At 40.4% G+C, this 13,279-nt stretch overlaps 1 protein-coding gene across 2 annotated transcripts in view; it reads right to left on the bottom strand.

Moving 5' to 3' along the window:
- The window catches only part of RB1 (RB transcriptional corepressor 1), an 82,780-nt gene that overhangs the window by 41,216 nt on the left and 28,285 nt on the right, over positions 1–13,279 (bottom strand). Inside the window, exons 13-18 of one of the 2 annotated variants that reach the window (XM_072850216.1) lie at positions 12,546–12,662; positions 11,794–11,850; positions 11,675–11,706; positions 11,521–11,597; positions 11,108–11,310; positions 9,421–10,364 (exon numbers count right to left, since the gene is read on the bottom strand). In XM_072850216.1, the coding sequence (XP_072706317.1) occupies positions 10,308–10,364; positions 11,108–11,310; positions 11,521–11,597; positions 11,675–11,706; positions 11,794–11,850; positions 12,546–12,662 (543 nt within the window). In that variant the 3' untranslated portion in view covers positions 9,421–10,307. Of the gene's footprint in view, positions 1–9,420; positions 10,365–11,107; positions 11,311–11,520; positions 11,598–11,674; positions 11,707–11,793; positions 11,851–12,545; positions 12,663–13,279 lie in introns of those variants that run through there. The other variant, XM_072850215.1, reaches the window with a different exon arrangement.

Raw genomic sequence — 13,279 nt, 5'->3', positions numbered from 1 at the left:
GTCAATTGTAGACATTAGTTGCAAGTCTTCATCCTTCTGTAAAATTATGCAACATTAGATCTACTAATTTTTGGAAGTTTGTCCTGATAAGCACTTTCTAAAAGCAACTACTAATGTAATAAGAACTGAAGACACTCCTGCTCACTAAGGATGGATATTGGATTAGAAAAATTTACCATTCATCAGAGCATCAAGAACTACACTTGACTAAAGTTGGAACCACCTATAATAAAACTTCGATGCTTTTATGAAGTAATGAAAAAAAAGTACCCACAGCATCGCAGATATTTCTTAATGGAGAAATTTGTTAAGTATATAGCAAAACATGGCAAAAAACTGAGAATACAGATGGTGAAGCAAGTACCAAAATATCTGCCTTTTCAGCCCAATCAAAAATATCTTTCTTTAATGAAACCAAACTGGAAACTCTTGGTCTACTTGTTTACTTAAGTGATTTAACGCTTTTTATGTGTGAAAGAAACTTTACCACTTACACTGCATGCTCACATTGGGTTTCACATGCTCCTGCGGATGGGTAAGTACCAAAAAAAAAAAAAAAAAAAAAGGGGGGCAGCAAAGCAGCAGCTATTCTGTCCAGATAAGATCTGTGAGTTCCTCTGAGCTGCTGGCAGGTGCAACAGGCACAGACAGAGCATGCCAAGCACAGGCTCTGTTCTGGGCAGGCTAACTCCCCAACGGGAAGAACAGGATGATGACAGTTCAGGTGCTTACCCAAGCCAAGTTCAGACTAGGTAGTCTAACTGGGTAAGCCTGAAGTCTCTGCTCAACAGTTCAGCAGAACACCACGCACACAGCTCCAGACATTAGTGGCACAGCATTCAGCTGTACCATAGGCACTTAGCAACCTGTGCCTAACCCATTCTGACAAGCAAACCCAACCCAACTGAAGAGCTTGAACAAAACATAGAGAGATTACCTTTCTGGAGGATAGTGAATGCTATGCCCACTCAACAGTTGTAAACAGAGGGGATCCTCATCCCTGACAAGGACTTTTTATTACTGGAAAGTTACTGTAAGACACACACTCACTGATACAAGCATATAACTGAAATACCATACATTTGTACAGTATAAAAGCAGGCACAAAAGCACTTATTTGGCCTACAAAAAAAAATCCAAAACAAAACCCATGCATTTGTGCAGGAAATAACTTAAAGAAAATGCAGCAAGCAGAGAGACAAAATCCCACTTCCAATGACATATAATTTAGCAGTTTGAGTTTGACAAGATACTGTTATCCCCTTAAGAGCTTGAAAATTGAACATGTAGCTGAAAAAAAAAAACCCCACATTAGAATGTTTGTTTGGCACCTAGTTTGCTTCCTAACGAAGCTAATTCTACCTTCATAGAAAAGTTAACTATGGAATGGCTCAAATAGCACAGCAATAAGGATAGAAAGAGCAATAAAAGCTTATGACAGTTACTCAGGAATGTGGCTCAGATAAAATAAGCAAGACAAAAACCAAAATCCAATAATCAGGGCAGCCTTAAAGAAAAGACTAAAAGTATATCACGTTAACCAAGTCTTATTTCTGTGGCTAACTCTGTACTTGGGACCAGTGTTAAGACACAGGCAAGATATCTTCATACTGCACCAACAGAGCTGCAAGCTCCACTGAGCACAAGCTACAAAACCCAGCTCCCTATTACAGCTGTAAATCTATAGCTAGCAAGATCACGACACATCCTCTGCTTCTGTAGCCACGCTGGTAACAGTACATGACCTCCACATGAACAGAAACCACAACAGTGACCACAGGTGAGATCTACAGTACAAGTAGTCACCGAAAGCAAAACCAGGCATAATTAAATAACTACCTCTTGTTAATATCCCCTTAATGCTGAAAGGAAGGGGGAAATGCAGTTACGGAGACTAATATTAAGCATATGATTCAATTCTACCAACCTTAACAGACAAACATTATACATCTAGTTTAGGTTTGTCATTGAGACAGATGCTCTCTACAGTCAGGGGACAGAGGTACCTTCAAAAAGTGAATAATCCCATTGTAAAATAGGTGTTTAAGATAAATAGAATTATTTTCTTTCTGGAAGTTCAGCTCTGTCTCCAAGTATAGAGGGAGCCTAAATACCTAAGTTATAGAAGTCTAACAATGTAGAGAAACTCTATACTTTAAAGCAGTAGATGAAGTGGAGAAAAACTTAAATTCTTAATCAAGAATGGCATCCAAATTTCACAGAATGAAAACTCCACATAGCTGCTGTGTCTTAGGTAATCCCTTTGGTCATGTTTGTACTTGAATCAAAATAGCATCTTAAGGGTTGGGCTGACTTGGTATACCTGCAGCAGATAAATCCATTAACACGGTGCTAACATAACCAGTATCTTACAACCCTAGTGAGTGTTTTGTACACTTAGTGACTGCCTACCAAGAAGTTAACACATTGCCAACACAGACAAAAGCAGGAAATGCAGGACCTTGGCTTTAAGTGTTCTTGTTTCTCTTTCAGTAGCCTAGAGGATTTGCTCAGATGGTAACACCCATGCATGAATAACAGCTTGAGTCATCTCCGTGATACATAGGAGTGGCAGGGAAGACTTTCAAAGTGATGGTGCAGACAGTGAAGACTACCATTCGGTATTCTTCCTGGTTTTTCAATTTGCCTTCAGCTGCTAAGGCAGATAAAAGTTTCAAGTCTCAAAAAGCACAGCACGATTTCTATAAAAGGAAACTCTTCAAGAGTACTAGAAAGGCATGGGAGAAACACTCTTACATATTTTATTTATGCATTTATTAAAAAGGTGTGTGTGTATGTATATGCTCAAACTAAAAAAGCATATAAACACACATATATGATACTATATGGTATATACCACAAATACCCAAAAAGCAGCCATCTTACAGAGTTCTAAGAATGTGCCTTGTATCATACAGGCAAAATTAGAGAGGGCTTTTCAGCCACAGCTGTGACAACTGAAGTGTCAGAGCTAATTCATGACCTTAAAAAAAGAAATAAGCGCATGCAGCAGAACCAGTATGATCCTTTAGCGCTATCACGCCAAGCAGCAGTACTGGCAGTGACCTCTCTCCCTCATCACGCACGCTTCTGGAACAGACTCATGATGCAAGCAAAAATATATTTAGTATGTACAGACAGAAAACCTCAAATCAATTCTCAGTTCCTTCTTTAAGGTTAAAGCTGCACCCTCCTAACGTAACTTTTTCGAAAAGAGCATGGTGAGCACATGAAATGGCATAGTTTCGTGACCGTTAGCACACTTTCCCCCTCTAAGAAAAACACTAGAAAATTCTACATTAGAAATCATTGTCCATAACAACCTCCATGCTAGGGCAGGATACTAGGTGCCCAAAATCCAGAAGATCACAGGAGATGGGTGATGTCTGCAAGAGCAATCTGATGCCTGCAATTCCTGAGGTGTCTGTCTTTACACCAGTGAAGTTCCCTAGGTGGTTCAAATCCTGGCAGTGAGCGTGCCTGCAAATGCTGTCATTCTGGATAAGCCGAGCATTTTTTCTTGTGCCTAAGGCTGTCCCTCATTCACAAATTAGGTATTCCTATATCTAAGGAAAGGCAAAATTTAGTAGGCATGAAAGGAATATGTCTGACATACACTAGCTTTTCTAAGAGAAACCTGCTGCTGTGCAGAAACACGTACGGCTCCTGGAGCCTAGAGGAGAGGAGTTACAGGAACGCGTGACTCATTCGCCAGTGCTGAAGTCACTCCTGTGGTTGAACCCACCACTACATCTGCAGTTGGTAACACAACAAGCCACAGCCTGTCCTAAGGCCTTGAAAGCAAGTGGCAAAGCACAGCTTGCACCCACACAGCTAAACTTTCCCCACCTCTAATCCATACTAGCAGTTGAAAATAGTCCCTGAGCTGCATCATGCCCCAAATCTTGCCTAGGCAGTGTCCAGAAGAGTGCTGACAAAGGCCAAAACATGCCAGGGAACACGTTACCAATGAAACACCACCAGTGACTGTGGGGCAATACTCAAGCCCAAACTATTGTCCCTTTGAGGCTAGTAGTACCAACACAACCCCAATACCCAGTCCTTGCCACCTGGCCTTGGCTGCCTATCAACAAGGTTTTAGAGTCATTCTTCTAATACTGAAGTAAACAATTTATGTATAAAACAATGTATAAAATGTTGATGGTATAACCATTCCTACTTCTTCCAGTTTTAAAAGGAATGACTTAAGACGTCGAAATCAAAGAGGGGACTTCGCACTGCATGTAAGACACCTACCTCCAGAAGAGGTGTAGGACATCAGACATAAACCCAATAGAAAACACTACTGAGAAGGATACATATCACAAGAAAATATAGTAACTCCCATTCCTAGACGCTCAATTCCTCCTTACAAGGAGCACAGAAACCTAATTTTAAATTGTACACTGCATCCAAGGAAACAGGCACTAAGCACTCGAATACCATGAGCTCTGCAATGACTGTGTCCCTGTACAATCAAACACTAGGAGGCTGCATAGTTAAGCTTGTACTATACCAAATACTAAGGAGTACTTGCTTACCTGTAACTTCTTACAGCTTTACCCTGACCTAGATTTGTCTAACACTTTTTAAGCAAATCTTAAACATACCTATTTAACATTTTTCTCCTTACTGCATGATCAAAGTAGGTCTGCTGCTATTCCAGCTCAGTGAGTTTGTCATATTAATGCAATAAAATATATTCTTTGGGAATACATGGTTTTCCTCAGGAAGGCATGTCTGCCACAAGGAGCTGCATAATTTAAAACCAACAGAAGTCTTTGGTGTGGGATGAGGTATCTGAGTATAAACATTAACTACATAGTTAGTTGACAAATACTTATTGCGAACATTGAGTTCTGTTAAATGAACGATACCTGATAAAACAGTACTGTAGATTTCATTGCAAATGTTTAATTGACAATAGAAACCACAAAGAAGAAGGAGCTGTTAAAGGAGAAGCATTACGGAGCACAGTTTAGGCAATGCTACATGGAAGGAGTTATAGACACAGCAAAGTACACTTGCGTACTTTTGATCATATTTTAACAATTAAGAGAAGTAACCTTGTAGAGACATCTCTATCTTGCACCAGTCATTAAAACTCTAACACACATGAAAACTCTAAATAACAACACATACTAATACTGGTGTTCCTTCTTCCTTTGAAAAATACAAACACCCATTAGGATAGCAAGTGCTAAAGAACAATACAGCCAAACAAGGCTACAGTGTCAACAGCTGTAAGTGCAATGCACTGCTTTGGTTCAACATCTGTTTGTCCCTCACACAAACACACACAAAAAACCCCAGTTGAAGCTAGCAGACCAGATCAGACTGTGAATGAACTCCCTTTAGCCTGCCATAGTGCACCCTCCCATTCTGTTCTGGGCTGTTGTGGGCTTGTAGAAGGTGATGCAGCTGCCTCTTGTCCCTGTTAACAGCAAAAGCTACCAGGTAACCTTTTAAAACTCCAGTCCTGCAAGGAATACCCTTTGGACTCCCAGTGCTCATGTGGATGAGTTAACAACAGAACATTTTGCTATCTCTAGAGCTAACCGGGAAAGTGTGGCTGTGCTGCTTTCTCTAGCCCGCCTTACTGGGCTGGCATGAATTACCTTATCTTTGGACAAGATTGTGGTTGGTCTGCAACTCCAGTGTAGAAGAACAAGACCCTTTCACTACCCCAATACCGGGCAGCTGAAGCCTGACAGAGCAGAAGGGCTTCACACATCTCACCTCTGGCCCACCAAAGGCTGGCTTGCAGAAAAAGTATTTTTTAACGTAGCCCAAACTATTTTAAGTATGCTAAATGTGATGATTTAGAACACGCGTACACTCCACACTCTTCACCTACTATACATGTGAAAAGGCATTTGCAGGAAGCGCATTCCCTAAGCAGCAGTATGAAAGAAATCTAATACCAGCCTGTTCCTCCCTGTTCACAGCTTATGAGCAGAGTGCAAGCTGAGGCAGGGAAATACAACTGGATTGCTTTGCAGATACAGGTAACAAAGATGGATACTACATAGGTGTTTACTTTCTTGAAGAGCATGGGGAGGAGGGGGAACCACCACCAAAAAAAACCAAAAACCCAAACCACCAAACCCAAGTCATGCTGTTCCCAGAAACAAATGCATTTCAGCTATTACAGATGTTTCACTCTTAAAATTGATCATGAAAATTGACAGACTTTGTATTTGATTTACTTGCATGGAAAACCTGTTCTTCCCTGCTTCTTCCTAACACACTGTAGCAAGCAGTGACACTGAATCAAATATGTGACATGGCAGCTGACAGGGCTTTCTCTAAGGGAAATTCAGAGATTCTTTGACTGGACACAAGAAAGATCAATTTGACAGAATTATGAAAAAGGCTGAGTATGAACTCCCAGGCTGGCAGGTAACAAGCTATCCCCATTTCATAGGAAACAGATGTTAACTATGCCAAGGTTTAAATCATATTTATATAAACATGATAAAAAAAAATAATCAAAGGCTATAGGCACCTTTATTTTTGAGTCTAAAGTAATTTCAGTTCCCTTTAAGTTACAAAACTGAAATAGTGCCCAAAATACTGCAATGAGACGAAGCACGATGTTCTACAGTAAAGAAAGAATATTGTACTGTATACTTATATTTTGCCAATAAAAGTTATGCAGCATTATTACTATATTCTAAACTGACCTGCACACAATCTGCACCTGGAAGCATCATAACCTCACTGGTAGATAATATCTGGGTGGATAAAAGGGGCTTCTTCCTTCAGGGTTCAATAAAGATTTAAGGAAAAGGAAGTATTTTCCACATGATTTAGTCAGTATGGACACTTGCCCCTTTTCAAAATTAAGAATTATTGAGAAGAAACCAACTTTTTTGCACCCTTTATTTTGTCTGGCTATGCTTTTTTTGTTAAAAGAACAGATGACCTAGAAAAGTTTCATCTCCTTCCTGAAGTGCAGATGATTATATCAGCTAGCTATGCAAAAGCAATAAACATATTCACAATGGCTAGCAAAGGAGTGATATATTATCTTCAAATACCAGTAAGAAACAGAATCCTTAACATTCATTCGATACAGCTTCCAAAGTCAGATAAAGGTCAGATGCACTTAGGATTTTTTTTTCTACAGAGAAATTATGCAAGGCTTTTTTCCTCACAAAAGCTCTGTGACAAGTAAAACTACAATAAATTCAAGCTATTCTGTATTCAATTGCTCAGTCCCTTTAAATCTCATATTGAAGTTCTGCTTCCTAAAGCAGTCAGGAGAATGAGGCAAGACTGGATAAATACAGACCCGACTTTCCAAAGAGCAGACAAGCCTTGTAATGAAATGTACTACCTGTCAGGGAAGGTAAGAACCAAAAAATATATGGGAAATAATTGGGGGAATCACTTGGATTATGCAAATATTTGTAAATAAATGTATTACAAACATTTCTATTCTTATCTACAAAGCTAGAATTTTTTGCATAAGCTTTACCCATTCCACGCTTTTCTTAATTTTAACATTTTTCTTTGGGGGGGGGGGGGGGGGGGGACGACACCAAAAACCAGAAAAACCAAAAACCAACATTCTCTAACCATATTAGGAAACTTGAATCTTCTTGAGATTCCACTTTTTTTGGACTTTTTCCACCTTTTATCTGGTAATTTGTTTAAAATTAATCCAAAGCAATCACTTATGGCGAGATACTCTTTATGACTAAGCAATAATCATCTGGCTTTTCTCTCCTCCTTTGTAGAGTGTTTGGAGGTAAGAGATATTTACTGGTATAAACTACATCTCCAATTACCTACCCTTTCTTGGGAACTGCTAATTAAGCAGACACTTTGTAAATCTTGTACACCATGCTGACAACATCCAGGTTGTGAGAAAACATCCAGGTAAGGAACTGCAGAAGAATATGGTGCACCACTCCTTCGTTCATTAGCTGAACCCTTCTGGGACACCTGACCTCAACAGCCTTGCAAGTCAGCCACGGAAGCATTTTCTCTGGAAAGTTACACTTTTTCAGAATAAACTAGCCAATATTTAGATGTGAGGCATGGGTGGATTTTCTGGGGAAGAGTGGCTGGAAAGCTGCCCGGTGGAAAAGGACCTGGGCGTGTTGGTTGACAGCTGGCTGAATATGAGCCAGCAGTGTGCCCAGGTGGCCAAGAAAGCCAACACCATCCTGGCTTATATCAAAAATAGTGTGGCCAGCAGGACTAGGGAAGCGATAGTGCCCCTGGACTTGGCACTGGTGAGGCCACACCTCGAATCCTGTGTTCAGTTTTGGGCCCCTCACTACAAGAGAGACATTGAGGTGCTGGAGCATGTCCAGAGAAGGGCAACGAAGCTGGTGAAGGGTCTGGAGCACAAGTCTGATGAGGAGCGGCTGAGGGAACTGGGGTTGTTTAGCCTGGAGAAAAGGAGGCTGAGGGGAGACCTTATTGGTCTCTACAACTACCTGAAAGGCGGTTGTCGAGAGGTGGGTGTCAGTCTCTTCTCCCAAGTAACAAGCCATAGGACAAGAGGAAATGGCCTCAGGTTGCGCCAGGGGAGGTTTAGACTGGATATTAGGAAATTTTACTTCACTGAAAGGGTTAACAAGTACTGGAACAGGCTGCCCAGGGAAGTGGTTGAGTTGCCATCCCTGGAAGTATTTAAAAGACATTTGGATGAGGTGCTTAGGGACATGGTTTAGGGGTGGTCTTGGTAGTGTTAGGTTTACGGTTGGACTCGATGATCTTCAAGGTCTTTTCCAACCTATACAATTCTGTGATTCTGCACTAGAGGACTCATGGCTTTATGTTTCTATGTGCAGCCTTACAACATACAGGCCTCGGGTCCTTCACTGCAGTGACCCAGAGACTCAGCAAGCCATTTCAGCACAGATAATGTTTCACTACTTCTCATCTCCTGAGCCACCGCTATGCAGTCTGCTGCTTACACCTCACAGCCCTTCCCTCACGAGCAGCTGGAGGAGGCAATGGAAGCCAGTGCAGAGTCCCAGGGTGCCTGCGCACTGGCTCCAACCGCCCCTAGCTGGCTGTCACAGCTTCCCTCAGCTTTTGAGGGAACCCTGCTGTGCCCTCTAGTGACAAACCTCCGGCAACAGGAGACTGCGGACTGTCCGGCGCTTGGGGAGGTCCAGGTGAGACAGGACGCACAGGTCAGTGAAGCAGAAGGGCCCTTGGAGACGTGTACCGCACATTTCTTTTTATCCCCTCCACTGTGCTCCACCCCACGTATCTTACTGGTGCTAGATGATCACTGTAGGTCCCTTCCAACTGAACTATTCTATTAACACTCAAATCAGCCATACAAGCCACCCCGAAACAGTACCAAACATAGACCTGTGGCAACTCAGGAAGACAGATTCAATACATTAAAATACATTCAAACAGAGCACTCAGAAAACTTGAAATAATCATGTGCTTGTTGACGTTATAATTTGTTTCACAAAAGCCTACAGCTATACCTGTATTGAACACACAATGCTTTGGATTTTCCAGTCTGAAAGCCCACGTCCAAATCAGATTATTTGCATGCAGTGCTTGAAATACTGTGTAGAAACTGGTAGATATGGCTTATTGCTGATCAGTAAGCTGACTTCAAACTGGTTTGCAGAAGGCAGCAAGAGCCACTTTTTGCTCGCAGAGAGTCAAACTTGGGTACCTGTACCTCTGCCTTTTGTCCTCTGAATGTTACAATTCTCAAGTAAGCACTTTTCATATGCCTGCAAGCTTCTTAGAATACTGCCTGCCTCTTGAAATACTGCCTCATTTTCCCTGTTTCTGTAGCCTCTGGTAGAAGGCTCTCAGCCTCAAGTGCTTTCAGCCAGTCTTATTTAAAGAACAGCAAAACACGAAGAAATTCATACAGCAATGGAGAGGTCGTGCATTTTCCAAGACACCAAACAAACATTGCAAAAGCATTACAGAGGTACAGCAGCTATAGCACTTCACCAGAAATCCTGGGGCACACAGAGTGCCGTGGTGATGAGTATGGAGCTGGATACACAAGTCTTGGCTCCCCCAATGGAAAGGTCACCTTCATAACAGGGCATATTCCGGGAGCAACCTGACATGTGCCCATTGACTGTGTTCGCAAAGGAAATCGAGTGGCAAGGGCTGGTTGGCACAAGGTGGTCCACCAGATCCAGTCTGAAGCATGGCAATTGCTTCCATACACCCCTGACTCCAGCGTGCTTCTCCTGAGCTAGACACCTGAACACGGATGGGGCTCTCGCTGCTCAGGCACAACAGTGTTCCCCGAATCCAGGAGGACAACCCCACAGCCTGGTAAAGTATCACCCATACTAGAAAACTGTTGACTTTTCACTCTGAAGTTGTACACAAACCAAACGCAGATTACCCTGCAAAGAAAACTTGCTTCATGATTAAACTATCCCATTAGCTATGGCATACTGTGTTTTTTAAACTTCCCAGACCTATAAGATACGGGATGGATTCTTAAACAGTCACTTTTGGTCTCTCTGGTCAAAATCAGCAGTCCTTATAGTCTCCTGTTTTGTGGCATTAATAGCACATTTTTGCTTGGTAAGTAACATACAATATAAGGAAACAATGTTTGATTTACTGAGATCCAGCCTAAAAAAACAACCCAACCTCCCAGCATTTTATTTTAATGGCATCCAAAAATACTGAAGTGACTGAAGCACAAAGGACAATGTGAATCAGTATTTTAATTACTATTAACAAACACATCAGATGCACAGAACTAAGGCCCTACTGCCAAGTGGGAATAGCAACTGGATAAAAATTAACTTACAAATAAAAGCATAGAATTTATTGCCTTGTCTTTGGCACTAAAATACCATTTAAGGGTATTACCCTTAAGATTCATGCCAGACTAGGAAGATGATGTTGGCTTACAATCACATAAATCAGCAGAGCTATGTTGACTTCTTCCTCTGATATACCCCTTTTTTCAAAACCTGAAGACATGCCAAGACTAATCTTGTTTTGCTCTTGTAATTTATTTTGCTAGAAATAAATCTCAGCAGACCACAACATATTTTATAGAGTTGGGTGTGATTTCCTTTTTCTAGATATGCACGTTATACAAGAACAAATACTACTTTAAAGCATTACTTACAGATTGCCAAGCAAGAGACTCCATAATTCGATGTTCACAGCGTTCTAGATGCTTTATCATTTCCCTTGTTAGGCTTGGCTCCGCTTTAATAAAACTTTCAATCACCTTGTAGAAGTCAAAAGCTTTTAAATCAAATACATTGAGAATCCATGGGAAAGACAAGTCTGTTTCAGCACTGGTACCATCACTTTGTGAAGCATTTCCTGCAGGGAGAACGGACTAAAATTATCAAGAGTACTACATTCTTTCACTTCTGATGTTTCTTCCTTTTTGTATTTCCTGAATCATTGCTAGTTCAGAAATTTCAGTGAGCACTTTTTTTTTTTTTTGCTATTTACTGTATTTTATGTATTAGAACAAATTGCAATAATTATCAATAAACAATGTTATTTAGGACTTCAGATTCAACTTACTGCCATATGTAGCCATGACAACCTCAAGAGCACAGGCCAGAAGAGATGTGTGGAAGATGTTATCATTCAGAAGTTTGCTAAGGAGAAAGAAAGTTATTAATACTTGTCCTAACACTAAAATAGCAGACTTCGGTAACAAGTTAGGGGCACATACCTGAAATTCTGCACTGAGAGACGCTCTTCCTCCTGAAATATATAAATCAAACCAAACTTGTGAACATTCTTAATATTTGTAAATGCAATGCCAGTACTAAGCTACCATACTACACTTACCGACTTTAGCATAGACTCCATTACTCTGTAATACAGACGAACTCCAAGCTTGTATCTCTGTTAAAAAAAGAAGAAATTCAAGAATATTACAAGAAGTTTTAACAGACTACAACAGGCAGGCTCTCATGGTTTAACAATCCAGAACATTTCCGTTTTTTGGAAGAGCCACTATAAAGAAGTCATTGTCCCCAGTTCCATTTGCCAATAACACTGGAGAGGCCTCAAAGGCTACTAAGGTTTGAGACTACCCCATTACATGAAGACTTAATCAAGTGTTTATGTTGATTCACAGCTAACAGGATAAAAAGCAGGGCTGACGGGCAGGAGACTGTTGAGTACAAACTTGGTTGGATTTGTTTTCCAAAATCCTTGTTGAAAGCACAGCTGGCCTACTGATTTTGTAAGGAAGTGAGTCACCTCTTGCAATTTTAGGCTAAGTTACCTTAATGAATGCAAATATACGTTTCAACTAAATGTATTTTGCCCAGCAATTTTCCCATTGTTCATTAAAGTATTTCCAACGTATTTCCACTCAGTTCCTATTGCTCCTTATATATTAGGAATAATTTGTTGAATCTATCTTTACAGCACTTTAGAAAAAAATACCTGTCCATTCCTCAAGTTGAAAAGAATATTGTTTCTTTTTACCATTATTGATATGCACTGAAGGAGGACAGTCAGTAAGTCAGGTCTCATGTTAGCTAGTACCAACAGAGTTCAAATGAGTAATACTCAACCAAAATGCTAGTTACCTGTGAGCCAATTTCAGCACATCCCTGCCCAACTGCTTCAGCAAATTTCTTTTTGAAGATGTGGTCAAGACTTTCCACTCTTTTCAGGATACTATCCTTAGGGTTCACTGTGCAATTCTAAAAGTACAGGAAGGAGGGCAAGGAAAGGAAAGGCAAAGAAAGGACATTTACTTCAAAAACATTTTAATGATTTAATCACATTAGTCCCGCTTCACTTTGTAACATCTCTCAATCAGCTCATCAGCATAAAAGTGGAGTATTTAAAAAAAACAGAATCACTGTATACATTCAATGACTTCCAGCAACTACAACTCCATGTCTCATGCAACTAGCTGCAACTAACCCAACTAATAGGCAAGTAGTACCATCAATGTTAATGTCTTTGAAGTTAGAAATATGCTTAAGTTGCTGAATGTGGAATGAGATCCTCTGAGTACATCCTCCTTTCTCTTCTTTCTCTCCCTTTTATATCCCCTTCTTTTTCCATCTGATACATACATAAATAAATCTTAATATTTAGTGCAGTAACAAAAAGATTTAAGAACTTATAACATTCCAGTACACATCAGTTAGATAGAAGTGCTTTCTAAAATGAGTAATTATGTTTATACCATCCCAGTTAAGAGGTACTACTTCAAAAAATGGTTGTTAATAAAGGAGTTTCCCAAAACATGTGCATCAGATCTATAGGAGTATATTTTACTTGAGTGATAATTCCAAAAATCTTTCACAAA

The sequence above is a fragment of the Ciconia boyciana genome, chromosome 1 (genome assembly GCF_034638445.1).
Source record: "Ciconia boyciana chromosome 1, ASM3463844v1, whole genome shotgun sequence".
NCBI lineage: Eukaryota > Metazoa > Chordata > Aves > Ciconiiformes > Ciconiidae > Ciconia > Ciconia boyciana.
The sequence above is the reverse complement of the archived record's forward strand: the minus strand, read 5'-3'. Positions and strand labels throughout refer to the sequence as shown.